Genomic DNA, 24,811 nt, shown 5'->3' with positions numbered 1-24,811 from the left:
AGTGCTAATGCTGCTAATTTCCATCATATTTGTCATTTATTGCTCAAAGTTATTGAAGAAACAGTTATTCAGCTTCATTCCCACTGATCTCGACTACAAACTGTTTCACTTTGGTTTCTGTTTAAAGCCTCGATGTTTAAAACGTTTCCCTGTGATCACATTTGCACCGTCTGATTTCAAAGTTTGTTTCTTTTGGTCATTTAGTCCACAGAGTCCTTGGTGTTCTGAAAGGGACCTATAAATAAATGCATTATTATTAATAATAAAGTAGTTGTTGTACATGTACAGACCATAAATATGGAGTCCAGCTGTGTTTGATGCTGCTGGGCAGACTGACCACTGGGAACCTCTGAGCTCTGCTGGTCCACTCTGTGGAGGAACCATGAAGGATTAGATCAACACAGGATAAAGATCCTGGAGTTTCTGCTCAAATAACTTCATCTGAATCAAGTCTGTCAAGTTTTAAACTCTCAGATTGTGAACATATCAGTAATTTTCAGTCTGTTTTCATGGACGTCCTTTCAGTGGTGATGTCAGGGATGATTTTGAAGAAGCTCATCAAACTGAACCATCAGCAGATCACTGCTCCAAAACCAGAACATGATCCGAGTCTCCCTCCACCACCAGAACACCAGCTTTACTAACGTGGTAGATCAGTGTAGTACAGATCAATAACTGATGAGTCATTTGATCAAAATCACTGAGTGCTTCACGTCTGACCCTCTGATGCTTCTGTAGACATTTTGCATATTTAATGAATGTCTGACAGTTTTACATTCATTCTATGAACACAGTGGAAATGTTGTGTTATAGTCTCCATGTTGTTTCCAGCATCATAAATTCTTAAGTTCAGAAAATTTGATTCTTTCTTCACAGCTGAAAAACAACAACATTTATTCTCTATTGAAATCTGCATCGTCCACTCCAAAGGTCACAATCTGAAGGTAACATCTGGTTTTGTTCCCTGTGGTTAACTCTGAGCATCAGTATGGTGGGATTTATCCACTACATCCACACCACTGTGGTTCAGTGTTGTCCTGATGGAGTAACAGCAGCCAGTATGATCCAGGCTTTAGCTGCTGGGTCTCTGTGTGACCTCTCAGACTGTTTAACAGATCAGACACAAAGAGAATCAGAGCAGCTCTGTTCTTTAAAGACAAACATGAACCCACTCAGGTCACACTTTCCCCACAGATATGAGCATCACTGTCCTCAAACAGCAAATGACCAAGTCGAACATTTGGATCTTTTCTCTTTCATTGTTTTCTTTTTAATGAATCTTTGTAACAATCTGAGGATGTTTCAGGTCATATTTATCCAGGAAACACAAACATGTAAAGGAGTCATCACAGCTCTCTGACCTCGTTGCTCCAGGTTCACCACTGAAGTCTGGATTGCTATCTTTGGACCGGTCACTCCTCACAGACGGACAGCTGGACCCTGCAGACTGTGACCTCTGACCTCTGCAGACACAAACATGATTGAAGCAGCTGTGATCACACAGACTGCAGATAATGCAGCTGTTTCCTGTCAGTAACATCCTCTTAGATTAGAGTTCAGCTTTTTACAGGAAAACTGGACAAAACTGATTTTTGTTACAAACTCATTTTCATTTCCTCTCAGCTCACAAACACAGTCAGACAATCAACCAGAGTCAACACTGATTATAATGTCAGTGCAGAATTATTTCTGTTACTCAGTGAGTTCAGCTCTCTGACCTCGTTGCTCCAGGTTCACCACTGAACTCTGGATTATGACCTTTGGACCAGTCACTCCTCACAGACGGACAGCTGGACCCTGCAGACTCTGCTCTGTCCTCCTCTTCCTCCATCATCATCTTCAGTCAGTCTGAGAGGTAAACCACAAACACTCAGTGAGTTCACATTAACAGGAGGAACTGAGTTACAGTCGCTGACCTCTGACCCGTCATGTGACCATGAAACCAGGTCAATGTGTCTGTAGGTTCAGTCATCCAGGTCATGTGATCTAAGGAGCTTGGAGAGAAAAGAGACGTCTTTAAGTTTCTGGAAGACGTTTCATCTGAGAAGCTTCTTCAGCTCTAAAACCAAACGGTGGAGAGTCCCAGATATTTAAACCTGAGAGGGAAAGAAAGCATGTCGCTGACCCACCACTGATGTTATTTCAAGGAGGAAACTGAGAGCCTTTGCACCAGGAGCACAAACATCAGCTCCAGCAATGATCCACTGATGTGTTTTTATTCCATGTATGAATGTTGTTATTGACAGAGATGACGTTTGTGTGTCAGTGATGCAGTGACTGTTGTTGTTACCTGTACAGGCTGGTTAGACTCTATGAAACAGATCATACAGATCTCTGCATGTTAGAAGAGACTATTAAAGGTCATGAATGAGACAAAGGCAGGGAGGCGTCCTTTACAGCTAAACAGCAGAGTGAGAGAACAGCCAGCACCTCTACATTTATCACATTATACAGCACATGTATGATACTGACAGGGATGAGAAGAATTTAGTGATTCTGATCCCATCATTGATATTACTTATTGATTCTCAGTAGCTCTGCTCTGACAGTCACCACCATCACTGAGCAGCATATCAAAGACATTTGTGCACATTAACTGCATGTTGTGGCTCAAATGTTTGTGCATGTTGGAGGCATTTCCTCTTTGTTGTGATCAGTGTTGCTCATTACTCAAAACAGTCATTATTACACATATTACACAGAACACTTTGATTAAAAGTAATGGAGTACGTTACTTCATTACTCCTCATAACATTACTTTGATGTTAAAATGAACAAATGAGCATGTAACAACATAAAGCTGAGGTACAGCCCCACACACCAACACAGATCCTGATGAGGTCACGTGATGTTTCTCTGAGTGTTTATGAACACAAATCAAAGATGAAACAGCACAAAGACACTTCAAAGTGATTCTACTGTAGAAACATGAACAGGTAGAAACCTGCAGCCTGACTGCTCATCACTTTGTTACCTGTTCAAGTTCAGCAGCAGCAGCTCACTTTATCACGGTGCTGGTCTGGGGTCAGTGTTTACTCAGCTTTAACCTCACTCTGGGTTCTTGGCTAGCTTAGTGTTAGCTTAGCGTTAGCATGCTGTGTGCTAGCTTAGCGTCAGAGCTCTGCAGGTGTCTCGTGTGTAAATATTAATCACAGTGACAGTAAAGGAGGTAAAGGGCTGTGACGTCATCACGTACGCTGCGTCCTCTGTGGGCTCTGAGTGAACTCAAAGTACAAACTACAAGTACACAAACACGAACGTAGCTCAGAGTGGCGGACACACTCGGCCTCGTTGGTCCAGCTGTGAGTCCGTTACCGTGAACTATGGAGCGGCAGATTTGTGCTGAACTAAGCTGCACACAGCTGATGTTAGCCAGGAAACATTACACACTGACTTTAATGGAGAGACCGGAAATACAAACACACACAGTTTGTTGTGTGAAGAAATCAAACACGAGCTGAACAAACAGTAAAGTTCCTAAAGACAAACTGTTAAAGGAGGAAACAAAGCAAACTTACAGTTTCTTCACACACCAACAACAAGCTCCACTGCACGAAGTTCAGGAAGTGAAAGTAAACTTTGAGCAGGAAGGAAACACCCAAAGAGACGTTTGAGGACAATCAGGAGCATTGGAACACTGTGCTGCGTTCAGTTGCACCTCGGAAACTCCAAACCTCTGGCAGGCTGTGATTTATTTCTGCTGGTTTTCCTGTTTGAAGCACAAACATCCGTCATCACTTTGTTGTTCTTCTTCCTGCAGCGTTTAAATATTTCAGCACTGAACTGATGTTTCTTCAAAGCTCATTTCAACCTGTTGAAGTCATGAATGAAAGTGCAGACTGAGAGTGGATCACATGATGTTTGAGGTGTGTCATGTGACATGTTCAGTATTGTCACACATGTCTAGATTGTCCCTGATATCATAACTGCTCAAACACTGATGATTATATTTGAAGAATTATTCCTGATGGCAGCAAAGTTTGAATGGAGCTCTCTGTCTGTGCTGATTTGTCGCCCTCTGGAGGTCAAAGCACAAACTGCATGATGTCACTGTAACCACCACAGAGACAGGAAGTGTTTTTATGACTGAAACACTGAAATGATGCTAACGGCTGTCGTTAGGCTCACTGACAGCAGTGCTGATGTGTTCATGTCAAACACTGGCTCAGGTCAGACTCCTTCATCCTTCTCCAGCGTGAGGCCGCCCTCAGACCCACAGGAGCTCTGACCTTTGACCTCCTGACCCTAACCATTTTAGTCTTGTTGCATCTTTAAATGCAAATCCATCCAAACTGTAGCCGAGCAAAAGAAGCTGGAAGCTGTTCTATGAATGATGTTGTTGAAGGAGCTTGGAAAGAAAAGCGTCTGGACTTCTTTAAGTTGTTTGAAGAGGGACATGGACGTCTTAACGCCCACTCACATCCTGGGACATTTGATCACAGGAAATCACATGATAGCGTGGGGCTAGATCTCACAATGGGTTCACCCAAGACCTTGGCTGATTGAGACCCACACCCGTTTTCACGGAGGAGGAGGAGTTTCACATCCTGAACATGTGACAGCCTGGTTTAAAGGGACCAAAAGTAACTGGACACCTGATTCAGTTCAGGTTTATTCATCCGCTCCAAACCACAGCAGCAGTCACCTCCAGGGAACCAGCTGATCCATGTAACTGGGGACAGACCACAGCCCAGAGCACTGGTTCATGATGTGTTTGTGGACTGTAGGTTGTTTGGATAGAGATGAGATGTACTCAGCAGTCTGTCTCTAATGTTTAATGAAATGTTCTGAAGATGATAATAACTTGTGATTTTCTTTTGAATGAATCTTTAATCGTGTTGTAGGGCCTCTGACTCTCATGAAGATTTTCACATCAATGTGCTTTTCACAAAGATATTAACAATGAAAATGACGTGCAGCCCTGAACTACTCATGCGTTAACTCAGCGGCTCCCAACCCCCGGGTCACGGACCGGTCCGTGAGTCGTTTGGTACCGGGCCGTGAGAGTCGAGGCTCGGTGTGAAATTGATGGTTGATAGGTTTGTAGCATAAACCTGTTCGCTGGATCGTTCAATCCAGCTACACAGCAAAGCAAGACACGAGTAGTTCTTTATGTTTCTCGTGCACGGGAGAGACCTGGACCAATGCCGTTCCTTCGCTTGACCACAGTTGCTCTCGTCCGTTCCCTCGTAACACTGTTCTTTTATTGAGGTTACATGAACATACATAGGTTCATTAACATACACGTGAACAAAGGTACCAGTCTGTATGTTATGTAGGTGTGTGTGTGTGTATGTGTGTGTGTGTGTGTGTGTGTGTGTGTGTGTGTGTGTGTGGAGTCAGAGTGTGACCCCATAAACGACTTCCCTAAACCTGCTGGTCTGGAAGTCCAGCAGTTCATCTAAACAAAAGGCACTTAGACTAAAACAGACATCCTACCACAAAACAATAAGAAGGTAGCACCTCTCCCATGATCCCAGGACGTGGGTGTGAATGCCAGAACACTCTGGAGTCACACAAAGTCTTTAAAGACTACTATCATTACACAATTGGTTCTACACCTCTGAGCATATATGGTTAGATATTCCCCAATAACAATGACAATGATAAAATATAAATCCAACAATGGTTTTCAGGGTTTTTATCGTTAACTTCGTTTCCCTGGGTCTTTTCCCGTGTTGTAGTCGTGTGTCTTATTTTGAAAGAAATGTTTACGCGTTACCATAGCGACCAGAGAGCATTAAGGGTGCAGACAGGTGCATCCAACCAACATTTTATTTTCCCTTATTTGATTTATGGACCTAACTGTATGAACTGGACTTTGGCTTTAATGCTGCTCCTCTTCATCATTGCTGTGTTGCATTTCCATCATTCTGCTGCTGGATTCACTGCAGGCTTTAACAAACACTCCTTTGGGTCCAGGCCCAGCCACGTGTTTGTAAGCTGCTGTGCTCCTCACAAATAAAGCCTGAAGCAGCTCAGACTGTTAGAAGCAGCACTGAGCCCTGTTACAGTTATAGTGTTAGAGCAGCGGCTGCAGCCTACAGCATTTAAACTAGCTGACAGTAAACACATCAGTCCAGATGTTACCACATTACTTTGTGATGCTGAGAGTTAAAGGAGACTGGCTGATTAAAATCCCATTCCTTACATCACCGTCCTCTGCTCTGACTGCTTTCATTTAATCACAATCAGAATACTTTTTTGATCCCCAGGGGAAATTATTTAGGTTACAGTGCTGCAGCACAAACAGGAACAAAGACACAACACACTAAGTAAGAAATAGCACAATATACACAATATATACATGCATACATATGAGTCACTTATAAGTAACATGTGAGTGCTGGGGTCTATGACAGCAGGCAGGTCTGTATTTATGTCCAGGCTGACATGAACAGCTAGTAGTTCAGGGTTCAACACTCAGGAAAGTGTGTGACCTTCCACACTGACAGAAGATGCTAAACATGACTTTAAACTGTTGTTTGTTAAAGCCTCACAGATCTGAGAGCAGGGCTCAGTGGGTACATGAGCCTTTATACATGAAGGCTTTCTGTTTCCAGGAGAGGAAACATGTGATCCAGCTGTGTTTGGTCACATGGATCTGCTCTGCATGGATCACCTGACTAAAACATGTTGTTATTATTGTTCTTACAGTCTTAAATCGGTACATCAGGCGGGTCACATGACACCCGGGGGTGACAGCAGCATCTTTCCTCTTTAGAAAGCTGCTCTCTGTGCCAGGAGCTGTTGTCACAGTAACAGCAGGAACAGGAAGTCACATGCTCTCTGCTCTGTGATTGGCTGCTTCTTATCTCAGCTTCCTGCAGAGGGTGGGGTCTGCTGATAACGCACACCAACAGAAGTGTGACTTTCACTTCCTGTTTATTGCTGTTGTTCTTAAAGCTCTCAGGCGATGCTGCAGCGCCCCCTGCTGACACAAACTCCTCCCTCTGTCTCAGAGGTCACAGGTCAGCCTGCTGCAGAGGGTCTGCCTGTTCATGGACTTCCTGTTACAGAGACGGGTCTCAGCGTCAACACTAGTTTCTGATTGGACGGTGTGGAAAATGTTACGAGTTCAAAATATTGGGGATGGAGACAAGAGAAAAACCACAATAACAACACTGGTCCGGTCGGGTTGAGTCAAACGATGATTTTAATGATCACACACGTGGGAGATGGACACTGATGCAGACAGCCTCTGATCTCAAAATGGTGGAGCATTGATCAAACTCTTATAGCCTCTGGTGCCTCCACCTTATCATAAAAGCCTAAACATTCACATGCTTTCTCTCACACAGCGCCTAAGCTACGACCTTGGCTCCCTGTTTATCTGCTCCTGCTGAGATGGGGCAGAAAACTCCAGCATGTTCTCTTCTAATCAGACAAATAAGGTGATGACTTTCTGCAAACAGTATTTCTTATAACTCAGCAGTATAATGCATCATAAAACAATATCATTCATTCACAATAAATCAGCAGTTTAATATAATGCACATCAGTTTAACTAATGCAATAGTTATCAGCTTCTTCTAATTCAGGAGAATAATGCAAACTAAAACTACATAATAATTCACAATCTTTAATTAGGGGTATAACATGGCATAAAATAATATTATAATCTAACAAAACCCAGCTTCCTCCAGCCGACTGATGTGTGGATTCATCACTCTCTGTGGATCAGTGTAAGTCTGTGTGTGGGTCAGCTGCAGGACTTGTTTGACCTTTGACCCTGGCAGACAGAGCTGGTTACTGCTGTGTGACTCCTGCCGTCGCTCCACTTTAGATTTTACTTAAAATAAGTCCTGACATGGCCCCGCCCCCTCTGACCTGCTGCTCCTGGATGTGCTGAGGACACAGCGGAGGCTCAGAGGGGGCGGGGCTTTTCCCGTGGCGGTAACCAAACTGCATTAGGTCACTGCACTGCCAGTGTTTAACCACACCTCTTCTGACTGACCTTTGACCTCTGACATGTTGATTCGATCCTTATTTAATGACGTCTTTTATCTAGTGATTTAATTCTGTGTATTTATATATGATGGTGTTCCTGAGTTCAGCCTCAGCTGATATCCACAGACGCTCCTATTGGCTGGTTTTAAAAACACATTTTTCCATTAAAGAGACTCTTTTAAAAACACGTCTGCCTGAAATTCACATTTCATTTATTTTGGGGGATTTTAACAGAGAGATAGAACTTTATGAATCCCTCATGTTTATCCTCCAGGAAATCCAGTTTGTAGCAGCAGAACACCGACAAACTTTTACACAGCACAGAATTAGGATATCAAATAAAGGGGAATAAGAGAATATGAATATAAGCATAAATATGTACATATATACACAGACCTCACACAGAGACAGCAGCTACACTGTGTGTGGATGTGATCCACAGTCACAGCTGTGGGTTTCAGTCAGTGTGTCTCTGACTTCATGGTCACATTTCAAAGCTTATTGGAGCCAGAAGATGTTCAAGTAAAAGATTTATTGCTGTACTCGTCTACCAGGATAACAGGAGGTTCATAAAGTTGTGTCATACTTCAGCTTTACATCATGCAGTAGTAGTTTATTAAACCCCCCAAAATATGACTATCCAGAGTTGGGACCAGGAAGCAGAGTTGCAGTCTTACACGCCTCTCTGCAGCTTCTCTCCTCCTGCTACCCCCCAAAAACCCATCTCCATAGAGACTGTGTCAGCTTCCAAACAGACAAAAAAACTAAAAACCAGCAACAAACAACTTAAACATAAACAATCACAAAGAAAGAACAATACAGTATCCACATCTGAACCAAAGAGTAAAACAGTGAAATGTGGATTATTAAACATTAGGTCTCTCTCCTCCAAGTCTCTGTTAGTACATGTTAGTAAAAACATTTCTGCATTTTATCCATATTTTATTTTTAACTCAAAATCAAAGATTCCAGATTCTCCTACATGTTGGTTTTGAATCAGATAGGACGACAGATTTCAGGTGGCCCTGTGTCTTTCTCTATTACATTTGCCACTGTGTAACTCAAAGTTATTTAAGGACTAGTTTATTTCAATGGATGAGTTTACTGACTGACGCGCAGAAGAAATAGTTCTTTATGGAGCCTAGATGGTGTGAATGATGAGACCAAAGACTGCAATATCTTGTACCAAAAATATATTGAATAAATGGAGGAAAGGGGAAATGGAACAAAATAATTAACACAACACACAACATAAATGCCCACAATTAAATAATAAATCAATGCTGTGATCTTTCTGTGCAAAAGTCCTTTTTGGTCCTCTTCTTTTTAAAGTTCACTTTTAAGGTATTCCTCCTTAGAGTCCAGCTTCATACAAATGGGGAAATATGTCCGTAATCCAAAGACGGCTAAGTGGGGGAAAAGAGGGGAAACAAAGAATGGTCCTACCGGCTCGCCACTTCAATATGAAGAAGATTAATTCAAAGGGAGGGAACAAAACCTGACCTGTAGGTCAGAAAAACGTCCATTGGCACATCAAGTTCGATTCAGTTTACCGGTAAACAAATATATTTTTCTGCAAGCCTATGTAACAATGCAAATCATCATCAACCAATGTACAACAGTTAAATTATTAATTATCTTGGCTACGTAGCTTAATCTATACATTCCAGTAGCGTTCGCTACAAACAATACAAAAACAACAATAAAGAAAAACAACTGTCTAACAGACAGCATAGCCGAATTCAAGGCAACACATAACAATAATCATTCAATCGCACTTTGTTTCAAAGTAAGCCCATTAAAGTGCTTAAGTAAATAAAAGTGTTCAAAAACAGCGGTTTTTGAGCCGGAGTTCTGCTCGCGGTGGGAACGCCGCCGCAAAAAGCCACTTTTTAATCGCGAAAACGATCGGCTGGTTACTGACAACCAAAAGGTTGTTTTTGGTAGATATTAAAGATCATGGGTGGGCGGGGCAAATGGAGCAGTTTTCTACAGTCGAGTAAAATTCCAGGAAAGAGCTGGGTGTGGCTTTCCTTTAAATCACATGATCAACAGCTTTAAGATGGAGGCAACTCGCTCAGTGTTTCCTGTTTCATTCTTAGACTGTGGCGATGGTAAGTAGCAGCTTTTCACTTGTTACCTGGCATCTTTTCAGCCACCAATGATAGTCATTGTATGTTATCAACATTTCACTAACTATGTTTTCTCTCATGTTTAAAATAGGCCGACCAAGAGCAAAATAGGTATGTCTGCAGACTCTGCTGTAGCCAAAGTTATCAGATCTCCTGTGTCTTTAAATCCCTAACTGCTCGATCATTATCATTTTAGAAGACAACAATTTCTCAAAGGAGGTTCAAAACTAATGCCTACAAGATTACCAAGAGGATGGTTCGGGGCTCTTACATGACTCCGGGAAGTCAACACTTGGTGGATGAGGTGTGTTACCTTTGACACTTTTAAGACAGTCCTGTTTATCACTACTAACAATAAGCAAATATGTTTTCACTCAACAGATCCTTCACAGCATGTTGTTTCTGGGCAAAATCAACAACATCCCCTTTTCTCCAGAAGAAATCTTCCCTAATCCTTTTGTTTTGGGTTCTTTAATGAGAAGATATCCCAGGCCTTTAAAGTTGTATTCGACTCAGCTTCCCAGGCGAAGTCCCTTCTCCTGTGTGCTCGACATGGTAAGATAACTCTTCTCACATTTTCAGTCAATCTGACAAACTTCCAGTTTTTAGGAAAGTATAATGCAAAGTGCTTTTTTACTGAGAAATCCAAAGAAAATCCATACTGTACCTTATACTTCAACATATGCTTCTAGCTATACTTCTCCACCAAACACAGAGACTGCAGGAGAGCTGGAGACTTGCTTCAGAATTTGTTAGTTCTAAATAATGTCTAACAGACTCATTATTGGAGATGCTTACAGTCTTCAAGGCGTATATGATGCTGTCACTGTGTAGCTGCTGGATCTGTTAAGTCAGCTCAAAGACTCTAAATTCAGCGTGTTTTGACAGCCCGGCATAGCAAAATAGAAAAAAAAGGTCAATTAGCAAATTTAATTATAAATTAGTGAGAACAAAGATGGATTTTTGCTTATTGATTTAAAATTAAATAGATTTTTGCGACATGTTTCACCCCCTATCTTAAAATGTCTAAACCAAAAGCATCCAATGGTCCTGCATAGTTAAATAAGTCAAGCAGCGAAACAAACATGTTGATCAACTTTCTATGAAAAACAACTATATAATCAGGTGCAACACTTTGACCAGATCTGTAACTGTTTTCAGATCGTCCTGCAAAATAACTCAGAGAATGAAGAGCAAATAAAGCAGAGTCTGCAAGATCTCCTCACAGACTTGGACTTAGAAGAGAATAATAAAAAAACAGCTTTCGTCTCGTCCACCATCTGCATTTCTCAAAAATCCCAAACCAACAAATCAGAAAGGTACTGCGGAGTCTCCATGTCCACCAAAGGTCCTAACGCTGGGAAAATTATGATTGCTGCCTCCTGTCTTAGCAAATGGCATAAATATGTATCTGGTGCGGTGATGACCTATTATCCAAACACAGTCCAGAAAGATTACTTTGATGGAACAATTGAAGTACCTGGAAATATCAGGTGTGAGGCTTTTTGTCTCCGTGATGGTGCCAGAATGAAGCCTTGCAGATCATGTAAGAATTTGTTTGGCTTGAACACAGAAGACCTCAGAGAGTGGCCATATGGTAACTGTGCTGAAGCTGAGAGCCTGAGCAATTTGCTTGAAAATGAGAGAGAAGTTGAAACACATGTGGATGAATACTCAGCTGAAAAGGACAACAGGCAGAGAGCTGAGGATGAGGTTGGTAGGGTTCTTAGAACCGTGTTGCAAAGGATTCGGTTTAACTGGACAGGTGAATTTTACAACCCAGAACAAGAGTGAGATTTCATGAAATCATTTGCATTCATCATTCTGATAAATCAAAGATTCTCTGCTCTGACAGCATCTGTGTGGATTTTCTGTAATCACAGAGACGTGTATAAGCATGTTTACTTTCCATCTCCATGTAATTGTCACATTTAATAATTAAAACTGGCTTCTATGGGTTTTTGTTTGTTTGCTTACATATCTAGTGTTTAATGCAATATGAAGCATTATCAGACAGCATTTATTGGGAAGAATCCCATATTTATACTGGTCTGTACCCAGGGTACACAGAAAATAAAAACAACAAGAACACATGTTTTCTTATTATAATCCCAACTATAATTTACTTAAGCAAAAGCACTACATGTGTAGTTATAATATTTATAGCAGTTACTGTTGAGCTTTAAATTTATCATCTTAAATGTTTATATGCTGATTATATTGCTTTATATAAGAAAGGCCTAACTCTGAGTACACTCTGTGCCAAGAAGTGCTGACAGGAAACTGCATGCTTTTGCAGAAACGTGCTTTTGCAGCTAGAAAGTGAAGCTGATATATATCAGTTTTAATTAGTTTTTACCAACTGCTTGCTAGGGCAATCCCACGAGTTTGGTGTTTTTGTATTGAACATGATTCCAAGTGCTTTCTATAACACATAGCAGAGGTGCCACAACAAAGACTGAGAAGAGGACAGGAAGAGACAGTGAAAGAGATGCACTCCTTCGCCATTCATGTTAAAGCGTTGCATAGCTTTAATTTTAGAGAGTGTTGCATAACTTCAGTCATTTTTCTACCACAGGTGAAGCCAAGAATTGTGAAGCTCTCTTTTGGCCAAATACCAGAATCTGTAAGAAGAAGAAAAAACAAACAATCAAATAGGTCATTATTAAGAGAACAACAATCTCTTGATGATTATCCACAGTGTCTTTGATAACTCTGAGATACAAACTGTCAAGGATATACACATCCCAGCAAACAATAGCTGTGTTTGACTAAAGCGATTAATAACAAGGACAGAGCTACAATCACTACAGTCAAACATAAAGGGCTTAATCCTGAATCCAAGTCTGAGCTGTGATGCCGTTGGTGCTGAAAGCTGCTCAGATCCTGAAGCTGCACGTTTTGTCTCTCTCTAACCAAACCAGCAGCAAAAGAAGACACATTTCGCTTGACATAAACATTGTCATGAATTCCCTCTTACTTTTGCTGGTTTGCTTCCACCACCATTAAAACACACACAGAAAAACAACACAGCACAGCTCTCTGCCTCTCTCAGTGTACTTTAAGAACACCGTTTCCCATCTCAAATCTCTGTTTTTGGCATTATTCGCTTGCTTGTTATGAAGCAGTCTACCGTTGTTTACAGCCATTTTTTTTTAATGACTTCCGACAAGACAGCCTCATTTCTGCTGTTCAATACCAAATTTTATTTATTTTTTTCAAATTAAGTGAAACTGCAAAATGCTCTGCTGTGTCTCTATTAAAACCTCTTATTAAAACCTCTGAATCACTTCAGCAGCATCAGCCAATGTACATTTGTTGAGTCGTGGTTCTCGTCTGCTTTTGTTCTACTGCAGAATAATATTTTTAAGGTTATCTACTGTAAAAAGCTAGGCCAGGAAAATCTGCTTCATGGTTTTGTGTTTTATCCTCAGTTACTTTGACACAAAAGCATCTGCTGTGATGCTCACACCTCTGATGAAGTTTCACAAGTGTCAGTACTGATAAATGATCAGAATTATAATGTTTCTGACTCTCTGAGTAAGAATTAAATGGAATCTAATTGGGACCTTGTGAATTGGAATTGAACAGGTTCTAGAAATCAGTGATGATACTCAGCTGCAATACCCACCTATGATATTAGGCTTACGAACGCTGACTGGGTTTCATTTACCAGCTTTTTATGTTCTTCCTGCAGTTTCCTCCCCACATCACTCATCTTAACTTTTTTCCAGTCCTCCTCAGTCTAAACAGAACACACAACAATACAAAGAAAAGCTCAGGTGATTGATCTCTAACACTAGGCATCCCCAGTCTTATTCTTAGCAGTCTAACTTCTCACCATATCTTTGAAGGCCTCTCCATTGTAGTAGCGCTTGGATGCTGGATACTCTATCGTTTTGTCACATAGTTCCAGGAAACTGGAAGCCACCAGATGCAGCTCCTCTCCGTCATAGCCGTACAGCTTTTTGTCCTCACGCGTCATCAGCACAAGCTCGTCACATGGACATGAGGTGCCCTTTACCACACCAATAACCTGCATTTTTACAATCTCGGGAAGGTAGAATTTTCCCCAGGCGTTAACTTCATCATCATCCCCGTTGTATTTGGTGTTCTCAAGCTCTTCTATCCACAGGTCAGCACCACTTGGCTTCTTCAGGTGAACGCACATGCTTTTGTTTTTGGAAACAAAATCTTTCACCCATTTCAGGTACTTTTCACCTGGAAAGAAGCAGACAAGGAAATATGGATGAATGTAGAAGTGTTGGAAAAGACAAATAGCAAGGTTATCCTACAGCAGTTTGTGAAAATGTTGTATCTTGAAATAAGCAGGCAAAATGAGGATCTCACTTATCTCATATGTTCTGACTACCGACTTTCTTCAGTTAAAGGACAAAAAAAGGGAACACTGGAGGCTGACAGAGTGTGCAATGGTGGGAATCATTTTGCAGAACTCACTAAAGTTTGTTTCTCCTGGAACAAGCTTTTTACACTTCGGCAAATGAAAATACTGTGTTAAACTAAAAAAGAGCACCAGACCAAGGTCTACAGTACTAACAGAAAAGCATGCCGTTACCTGTTGCCTGTCGACACAGCTGCTGATCTTCCTCACCAAAAAAATGAGGATCCCTGAAAGGAATAGAAAGGTTATGTTAAAATGAATGACTGTCACGGTGATCATGGGAAGCTCCAAAATATCACAACAATAGCTACGAAATCACAAAATGCAGTGTGATGTCTGTAAGCACCAAACATGACATCTCTGCAAATTCATCTTGAAATATGTAGGTACCTCACACGTACAGCTGCAGCCATCTCAGCCATTTATCACTGTGGCTGCCAAGTGGCTGCCACTTCACAAGCGCATGGCACAACATAGAAGAGCCACCTCCACAGGACAAGACTCAGCAGTCCATCTGCATCTTAAGGATAAAGGACACTCTTTCGAGGATGCTAATGTTCACATTTTGGACAGAGAGGACAGATGGTTTGAAAGAGGAGTGAAAGAAGCATCTATGTCCACTGTGAGCAACCATCTTTGAACAGAGGCGGGGTTTACGACACCAACTCTCTGCCATCTATAATCCAGTTTTGAGATCCTTCCCAGACGCCTTAACGCCCACTCACATCCTGGGCCATCTGACCTCAGGAATTCGCATGATAAGGTGGGGCCAGGTTTCACAATGAACTCACCCGAAACTCTGGCTGATTGTGACCCACGCCCAGTTTCACACCTTGGCTCAGGTGATTAGAGGATCATCAGGGGGTCCTTTTGTCCCTCTGTGGGGGGTTACTCCCACTAGGTTTATATCTGGGACTCTCCACCATTTGACCTTAGAACTGAAGAAGCTTCTCGGATGAGAGGTGAAACGTCTTCAAGTAACTTAAAGAAGTCCAGACGCTTTTCTTTGCAAGCTCCTTTGACTACGATGACCTGGATGACTGAGAACCTTCACAGACATAAGGTGAATGTGACAAACAAAGCGCCTTCTTGTTCTCTGTGATAATGTAAAGTTATTAATGAAAAAACAAACGAGTAAAAAACGGACTGGAAACATGTCTTCAATCAAAACTCGACAAAAACAAAGAAACAGCCTCACTTCTCTGCGACGCTCCCTAAAAATGACGTTACGTGTTACGTACCAGAGATTTCTATACAGCCCTTTATCAAGCCGAGAGAAAGTGACGCAAAACCCTCCAACTAATAACGACTAGCAGAGAGGCTCAGCTGAGTGTAGTTACCTGGTTTGCAGACGCATACAGACGTTTCCTGTCCTCTCGGACGCAGCTGTGATAGAACATGTGGTGCATTACCGCCACCAACTGGCTTGGAGTGAGGACCGGAAATCGCTCATGCCAAATCAAAAAAAAAAAAAACATAAAGAAAGATTAAGTGAAGAGATAAATGAATACATTAAATCAAGAAGAAAAAAACCCACCACCGGACATATACATCCTCATATCCTTCTGTACAAATGAGTTTGTTTTAGAAACTGAAAAAAGCCACAAAACCTTCACATCTAGAAATCCTTTGCAGTAAAACTTGTTTTTTGGCAGGTTCCACAGGTTTTGAATCAGTTTTCTTCTTTATTCCTGATAATTTTGACAATGAAAAAGAACATGTTCTATAGGGCTTTGGAGTTGACGTCACGCCGCAATGCATTGTGGGAGCGCGGCACCATTTTCGAGGTCTACGAATCAAAACAAACACACTGTGTTGGAACGACGATTACAAAGATGCTTAAAAGCAGCTCAAAAGAGAACGGACTGTATAGAGACCGATTGCGTCCAGAGGCGCAGCGGCAGTACTTGCAGAAAATAGCGTGCAGTGGAAATGTGGACCCGTATGAAATACGGCCGTGGAGTAGAAACCCTGAAGACGTAGCCTGACATATTTTCGTACCTTATCTGTGGAGTCAGCGCGTACAAGTCGTCATTCAAACAAAGGTAAGTCAGCTCGAGTACTGCGTGTGAAATGCGTTTGATTTCCCTGCAAACATTCACATTAGTGCAGCATAAATTCATTCATGAGGGGAAATTACAGTGAGAACATGTGGAGGCTGTTAGAGGGAGAAGATAGTGAGTTCAGTGCAGGGCTGTGCAGAGAGGTTTAAAGGGGCGGGTGCTCAAAGTTAAAAAGGGGCACATTGAACCAGGCTGAATAACAACAACACACATTCATCAAGAATCTAATATGGGAAGGGCAGGGCTGTGTTGGTCTGACTGTAGACATTAAAAAGTCCACAGGAGAGATGGTAGCTGATTAAACAAGTGTCATGAGATAATAACAAAATGCAAAGATTGGTGACAGCGCTTGGAACCATAAGGCAACAAAAAACTATGTATGTAAAAAAAAAAAAAAAAAAAAAAAAAAAAAATATATATATATATATATATATATATATATGTATATATATATATATATATATATATATATATATACATATATATATATAAGATCAAAGTAAGCACGGAGGGAGGTTGGCCAACTAACGGAGTTGCAGAAAGGTGCGACAAATAAGGTGCCTAAGAAATACAGCAAGCTGTCCATACCTGAGGCCTTGGAAACTGCCAAGCAAAGACACAGCCTTGGCCAGCCGCTTGAGGAGGTACACCAGAGAGATAGAAGGCAGGAGAATAAACCAGCTGTTCTCCACAGAACCAGCAAAGGTGTACTCTCAGTGGCAAGGGAACAATAAGAGAACAGCACCACCAAGGCTGGAGACGGAGCAATACTGGAAGAGCATATGGGAGAAGGATGCAACCCATAACGGCAATGCTCAGTGGCTAGTGGATCTGAGGGCAGACCACAGCGACCTCCCTGAACAGGGTCCAGTAACCATCACAGTGGCAGATATCCAAGAAAGGGTCTCCAGTATGAAGAGTTGGACAGCACCAGGGCCCGACATGGTTCACGCCTACTGGCTGAAGAAGCTGACTGCACTCCACGAGCGTCTGGCAGCACAAATGAACCAGCTGCTAGTTAACGAGAGACACCCGGAATGGCTAACTGAAGGCCGGACGGTCCTGATCCCCAAGGACCCCAAGAAGGGACCGGTCCCCTCCAACTACCGACCAATAACCTGCCTCAGTACTACATGGAAGCTCCTGTCAGGCATCATATCGGCTAAGATGAACAGGCACATGGGTCAATACATGAGCGGGACACAGAAAGGAATTGGCAAGAATACCAGAGGTGCAAAACACCAGCTACTGGTAGACAGAACAATCAGCCGAGACTGCAAGACCAGACTGACCAACCTGTGCACTGCCTGGATTGATTACAAGAAGGCCTATGACTCAATGCCCCACAGCTGGATACTGGAATGCCTAGAATTGTACAAGATCAATGGGACCCTAAGAGCCTTCATCAGGAACTCAATGGGGATGTGGCGTACAACACTAGAGGCCAACTCCAAGCCCATAGCACAAGTTACCATCAAGTGCGGGATCTACCAAGGAGATGCTCTGTCCCCACTGCTGTTCTGCATAGGCCTGAACCCCCTCAGTGAGATCATTAACAAGACTGGCTACGGATACCGACTACGGAACGGAGCAGTTGTCAGCCACCTCCTGTACATGGATGACATCAAGCTGTATGCCAAGAGTGAACGAGACATCGATTCACTGATCCACACTACCAGGCTATACAGCAATGACATTGGAATGTCGTTCGGACTGGAGAAGTGTAGTCGGATGGTAACAAAGAGAGGGAAGGTAGTCAGAACAGAGGGGATTGAACTACCAGAAGGCAACATTGCAGACATAGAGGACAGTTACAAGTACCTGGGGATCCCGCAGGCAAATGGGAACCATGAAGAGGCCGCTAGAAAGGCTGCAACCACCAAGTACCTGCAGAGGGTCAGGCAAGTCCTGAGGAGTCAGCTGAATGGTAAGAACAAGATCCGGGCCATCAACACATACGCCCTGCCCGTGATCAGGTACCCTGCTGGGGTAATAGGCTGGCCAAAGGAGGAGATAGAAGCCACTGACATAAAGACAAGAAAGCTCCTGACCATGCATGGAGGGTTCCACCCCAAGTCCAGCACCCTGAGGCTGTACGCTAAGCGGAAGGAAGGGGGCCGGGGACTGGTGAATGTCAGCACCACAGTCCAGGATGAGACAAGGAACATCCAAGAATACATTGGGAAGATGGCCCCAACTGACCAAGTGCTCAGTGAATACCTCAGGCAGCAGAAACCCAAGAAAGAGGAGGAGACGGGAGCATCATGGAAGGACAGGCCCCTGCACGGTATGTACCACCGGCAGATAGAGGAGGTGGCTGATATCCAGAAATCCTACCAGTGGCTGGACAAAGCTGGACTGAAAGACAGCACAGAGGCACTAATCATGGCAGCACAAGAACAAGCTCTGAGTACAAGATCCATAGAGGCTGGGGTCTATCACACCAGGCAAGACCCCAGGTGCAGGCTGTGTAAAGATGCCCCAGAGACAATCCAGCACATAACAGCAGGGTGCAAGATGCTAGCAGGCAAGGCATACATGGAACGCCATAACCAAGTGGCCGGCATAGTGTACAGGAACATCTGTGCCGAGTATAACCTAGAAGTCCCGAGGTCAAAATGGGAGATGCCCCCAAGGGTGGTGGAGAATGACCGAGCTAAGATCCTGTGGGACTTCCAGATACAGACGGACAAAATGGTGGTGGCTAACCAACCGGACATAGTGGTGGTAGACAAACAGAAGAAGACGGCCGTAGTGATCGATGTAGCGGTTCCGAATGACAGCAATATCAGGAAGAAGGAACACGAGAAGCTGGAGAAATACCAAGGGCTCAGAGAAGAGCTCGAGAGGATGTGGAGGGTGAAGGTAACGGTGGTCCCCGTGGTAATCGGAGCACTAGGTGCGGTGACTCCCAAGCTAGGCGAGTGGCTCCAGCAGATCCCGGGAATAACATCGGAGATCTCTGTCCAGAAGAGCGCAGTCCTGGGAACAGCTAAGATACTGCGCAGGACCCTCAAGCTCCCAGGCCTCTGGTAGAGGACCCGAGCTTGAAGGATAAACCGCCCGCAGGGGCGTGCTGGGTGTAGTACATATATATATATATATATATATATATATATATATATATATATACATATACATACAGTGGGGCAAAAAAGTATTTAGTCAGCCAGCGATTGTGCAAGTTCCCCCACTTAAAATGATGACAGAGGTCAGTAATTTGCACCAGAGGTACACTTCAACTGTGAGAGACAGAATGTGAAAAAAAAAATCCATGAATTCACATGGTAGGATTTGTAAAGAATTTATCCGTAAATCAGGGTGGAAAATAAGTATTTGGTCACCTCAAACATGGAAAATCTCTGGCTCTCACAGACCTGTAACGTCTTCTGTAAGAAGCTTTTCTGTCCCCCACTCGTTACCTGTATGAATGGCACCTGTTTGAACTCATCATCTGTATAAAAGACACCTGTCCACAGCCTCAAACAGTCAGACTCCAAACTCCGCCATGGCCAAGACCAAAGAGCTTTCGAAGGACACCAGGAAAAGTATTGTAGACCTGCACCAGACTGGGAAGAGTGAATCTACAATAGGCAAGCAGCTTGGTGTGAAAAAATCAACTGTGGGAGCAATCATCAGAAAATGGAAGACATACAAGACCACTGATAATCTCCCTCGATCTGGGGCTCCACGCAAGATCTCATCCCGTGGGGTCAAAATGATCATGAGAACGGTGAGCAAAGATCCCAGAACCACACGGAGGGACCTGGTGAATGACCTGCAGAGAGCTGGGACCAAAGTAACAAAGGTCACCATCAGTAACACACTACAACGGCAGGGAATCAAATCCCGCAGTGCCAGACGTGTTCCGCTGCTGAAGCCAGTGCATGTCCAGGCCCGTCTGAAGTTTGCCAGAGAGCACATGGATGATACAGCAGAGGATTGGGAGAATGTCATGTGGTCAGATGAAACCAAAGTAGAACTTTTTGGTATAAACTCAACTCGTCGTGTTTGGAGGACGAAGAATACTGAGCTGCATCCCAAGAACACCATACCTACTGTGAAGCATGGGGGTGGAAACATCATGCTATGGGGCTGTTTTTCTGCCAAGGGGACAGGACGACTGATCCGTGTTAAGGACAGAATGAATGGGGCCATGTATCGTGAGATTTTGAGCCAAAACCTCCTTCCATCAGTGAGAACTTTGAAGATGAAACGCGGCTGGGTCTTCCAACATGACAATGATCCAAAACACACCGCCCGGGCAACAAAGGAGTGGCTCCGTAAGAAGCATTTGAAAGTCCTGGAGTGGCCTAGCCAGTCTCCAGACCTCAACCCCATAGAAAATCTGTGGCGGGAGTTGAAAGTCCGTGTTGCTCGGCGACAGCCCCAAAACATCACTGCTCTCGAGAAGATCTGCATGGAGGAATGGGCCAAAATACCAGCTACTGTGTGTGCAAACCTGGTAAAGACCTATAGTAAACGTTTGACCTCTGTTATTGCCAACAAAGGTTATGTTACAAAGTATTGAGTTGTATTTTTGTTATTGACCAAATACTTATTTTCCACCCTGATTTACCAATAAATTCTTTACAAATCCTACCATGTGGATTCATGGATTTTTTTTTTCACATTCTGTCTCTCACAGTTGACGTGTACCTCTGGTGCAAATTACTGACCTCTGTGCAGCCCCACCTAAAATGATGACAATCGGTGGCTGACTAAATACTTTTTTGCCCCACTGTATATATGCAATCAATCAGAAAATCATTGGTTCATATTACAATTAAATATGAACAGGCTCCTTAGATGTAAGCAGTTCAGATCTGATGTCATTTACATTCTTCACACAGCACATTCGTCCAGGCTGACAGGTAAACATAGAACTAATCTCAGGTAACATGACTCATAGTAGAGATCCAGTAAGAAAGATTGCAGGCTCTAATATTATTACCACACAATCCAAGGACACACCAACAGCTCAGATTTGTAGAACTATTTAAACAAATGTCTTCTGAATATTCAATTCAGGTTCACAGTGGGGGGGGGTTCGAGGAATTTTTTAAATAAAGTCTGCAACACAGAAAGAGCTGTGATCAAGCTATTTATTACTGCGCCAACACACATCAAACATCACAGTTCAGTCATGTCAGCGCTGCCACAGAGGTCGTGCTCCTCCTCCTTTATGCATTCCAAGGAAGAGGGAGGAAGTTACAAACTGATCCTACCACACTTCACGTGTCTCGCTATGAAACCTAACGCATCAATGGTTGTGCTGTTTTGTGCCCTTGGCCTTATCAGCACCTGTAAAGGGAGTTGTTTTCTCAAACTGCTGAAGTAAGTTCATCTAGTTTTAGCAACTTTCACTGAACAGTAACAGTGTCACAACTAAGCATATGCATAAGCACTTAAACACTTTAAATGAGAATAACAGAACATTTCTATTACAGAGGCTGGAACCTGTCCCAGTAGTAGGTAGAGCACACCTGGACAGGTCACCAGTCTGTCAGAGGACTAACACAGAGACAGACATCAGAGTAACAAATCTATTTAAAATTAATGTAAGTTTGCTGCAGCTGTATGTATGAACATGTGTTTCTGTGCTCACAGTCCACCTCTCAGGAACCTGCAGTTCACTTTTAGTCTACTTTAAACAGACCTCACAAAAGGCTGATGTGGCTGGATCAGTAGTCTGATTTGAGTACGATACCTTTGGCCAGGGATTCATCTGGTGCATCGCTTCACTGCAGTCTTACGTATTTTCCCCACACCTGAATAAAAAAATACTGATATATACAAATAACAGCTTCAGCTGATGCAGCCTGACTCAATCCTAGATGTTCAGCACACAGAGACACAGAGGTGCCGTTTAAAGTTTAGTGTTAACCTGAGTCACTGATCATTTGCAGTATTACAGAGTCTGGCAGTCTTTGCATGATGTCCACGTCACTGTAAGTTTCTAGCTGACTTCACTGTAATTTCAATTTCAATTTCTGCTGTTCACAAACGCTGTCCATCTAATCTGACTGAGCTGGAGCTGTTTTGCAAAGAAGAATGGGCAAAGATTTCAGTCTGTAGATGTGCAAAGCTGGTAGAGACAGACCCTAAAAGACTGGCAGCTGGAACTGCAGCAAAAGGTGGTTCTACAAAGTGTTGACTCAGGGGGCTGAATAATTACGCACACCCCACTTTGCAGTTATTTATTTGTAAAAAATGTTTGGAATCATGTATGATTTTCGTTCCACTTCTCACGTGTGCACCACTTTGTGTTGGTCTTTCACCTGGAAGTCCAATAACATTGATTCATGTTTGTGGCTGTAATGTGACAAAATGTGGGAAAGTTCAAGGGGGCCGAATACTTTTGAAAGCCACTGTATATGTAGACACAGGACTACAAGTAGAAGATCAGACATGAAAGTGGAGATAACACAGAAGACCTGCAGCAAAGGTCAGAGGTCAGACTGGGCCCTGGATTCAACAATGAGCCAATGATCATCAAGCAGTGACTAAAGCAGAGCCCTGACGTTCTGACATTCATCACACAGTCAGAACAAATGTCTGCTGATGACTTCATCTCATGAAACGACTGATAGATGTCAGTTCATTGATCAGCTGAGCTGCTGATCTTCATCGTCACAGAAACATTCAGCTTGTTTCAATCAGTAAATAACTCCCACTACTCCCAGTTTGAACTGTTCCCACTCAAAATGCTGTGAGAACAATGATCATTGTAGAACTTCACAAACATCACGTGTTGTTTTCCACATGTAAGATCAGCAAACACACAGAAACTTCCTGTTGCCACACACGGCCTCTAAAATCTCTTCCACGCTTTCTGTCTGAAGTCCACTCTCTGTGTCGGATCCACAGGAAACAACAAGATCTTATTAACATGGTTTTCAATGTGTCTCCTTCCAAAAAGTCCAACCAATGAACAAATGTGTGTATTTGTGGAGGCCGAACAAAAGCATGACACATTCCTCTGTTTCTATAAACTGGAGTCAAACACAAACATGAAGAGTTTCACTGACAGACTCCAAAATGCCCCCACAGTGGATCAAAGGGAAATCCTACAGTGTGGCCAGAGACTCTTAATGGCTCCAACATCAACACATCCACAATGTTGGATCCAGTTCTGCCTCACAGAGTTACTAAGACACACCCTCTGCCAGCATCACAACAGCTCCACCTGCTTCACCTGCCTCCTCAGCATCTGTACACCTGAAGAGAAAAGAAAGGCTCCAACAGCTCAAATCTACAAAGGATTCATGAAGTTTCATCCAACAATAACATGTTTGCCTTCCACAGTGTGCTGTTAGACACCACTGTACCTCTGCCATTTCAAAAAGAGCAGCTTGGGAACATTTTGGCTCCAAACACTTTGTGTTTAAGTTCTTTGTTTTCTTTGTGAAGCCGACAACATCTGGAGCTTTGTGACTCATAGAAACATCATTTTGTTCTTTAGATGACAGCAGATTGGGACTGAATAATCAATCACTATCAAACCAATAAAGACAAACATGCTGATTTTACAGGAACTTTGTTGGAGAAGCTGCAAAGACATGAAACTGGTGGAGATCCCAAACCAGTTGATAGTGCTGGTTATTCCAAATAAAGCTGTTTCCCTTTGAGATGAAATGACTTTCTGTCCTGATATATAATAAAGATGTTGTTGTTTTTGAGCCCCTGTATTAAAAGTAGTTTAAAGTCAGCTTGAGTTTGATGTCTTTATGTCAAAGCTGCTCATGATGTTGAGCTGCTGATGGAATAAAAACAATATAAAAGCATGTAGTCCAGACTTAAATGTAGCCTGTTGTTAGCTGAGGTCCACACACAGTGTTTGACAGTGTAAAGTGTGTGAAAGGGCTGCTGGTGGAGCTCACTAGGATGAGCAGGTGACCACGAGGTGGAGAGCAGCTGGCCTGGCTTTGACCCGGGCCACGCCCCCTTTCTCTCTGCTTTGCTGTCACTTATCTTCACTGCTCTGTCCAATAAAGCTGAAAAAGGCCCCGAATCAAAGAAATCTGCTGCAGCCTCTGAAATGTCTTCTGTTTCCTTCCCGACGGCTTTTTCACCGTCAGCCCATCAGACAGTCCAGCAGCATTTATGATGATGTCATGATGTTGAAGAGGCTGCTACGGTGGCCTCCATGACCCCCAGCCTCATCACAGCTGAGATGCAGACATTTGAAAACATTCAGCAGACAACTGAATAACAGTCCAACACAACAGTCTGTGTGCAGACACACACTGACCTTTCATATA

At 42.9% G+C, this 24,811-nt stretch overlaps 2 protein-coding genes across 2 annotated transcripts in view; both read right to left on the bottom strand.

Annotated features, from left to right (window-relative positions):
• Nucleotides 1–24,811, bottom strand: part of LOC309700452 (protein NLRC3-like) — a gene marked incomplete at its 3' end in the record, with an annotated part of 173,109 nt that overhangs the window by 10,645 nt on the left and 137,653 nt on the right. The gene's annotated exons all lie outside the window — the stretch shown is intronic.
• LOC309697027 (uncharacterized protein) overlaps nucleotides 201–24,811 on the bottom strand; it is a gene marked incomplete at its 3' end in the record, with an annotated part of 45,587 nt that continues 20,976 nt past the window's right edge. Inside the window, exons 3-4 of the mRNA XM_082518657.1 lie at nucleotides 1,362–1,463; nucleotides 201–369 (exon numbers count right to left, since the gene is read on the bottom strand). Of these exons, the coding sequence (XP_082374783.1) occupies nucleotides 201–369; nucleotides 1,362–1,463 (271 nt within the window). The remainder of the gene's footprint in view (nucleotides 370–1,361; nucleotides 1,464–24,811) is intronic.

Source organism: Aulonocara stuartgranti, assembly GCF_965226115.1.
Source record: "Aulonocara stuartgranti genome assembly, chromosome: 3".
Lineage (NCBI taxonomy): Eukaryota > Metazoa > Chordata > Actinopteri > Cichliformes > Cichlidae > Aulonocara > Aulonocara stuartgranti.
The sequence above is the reverse complement of the archived record's forward strand: the minus strand, read 5'-3'. Positions and strand labels throughout refer to the sequence as shown.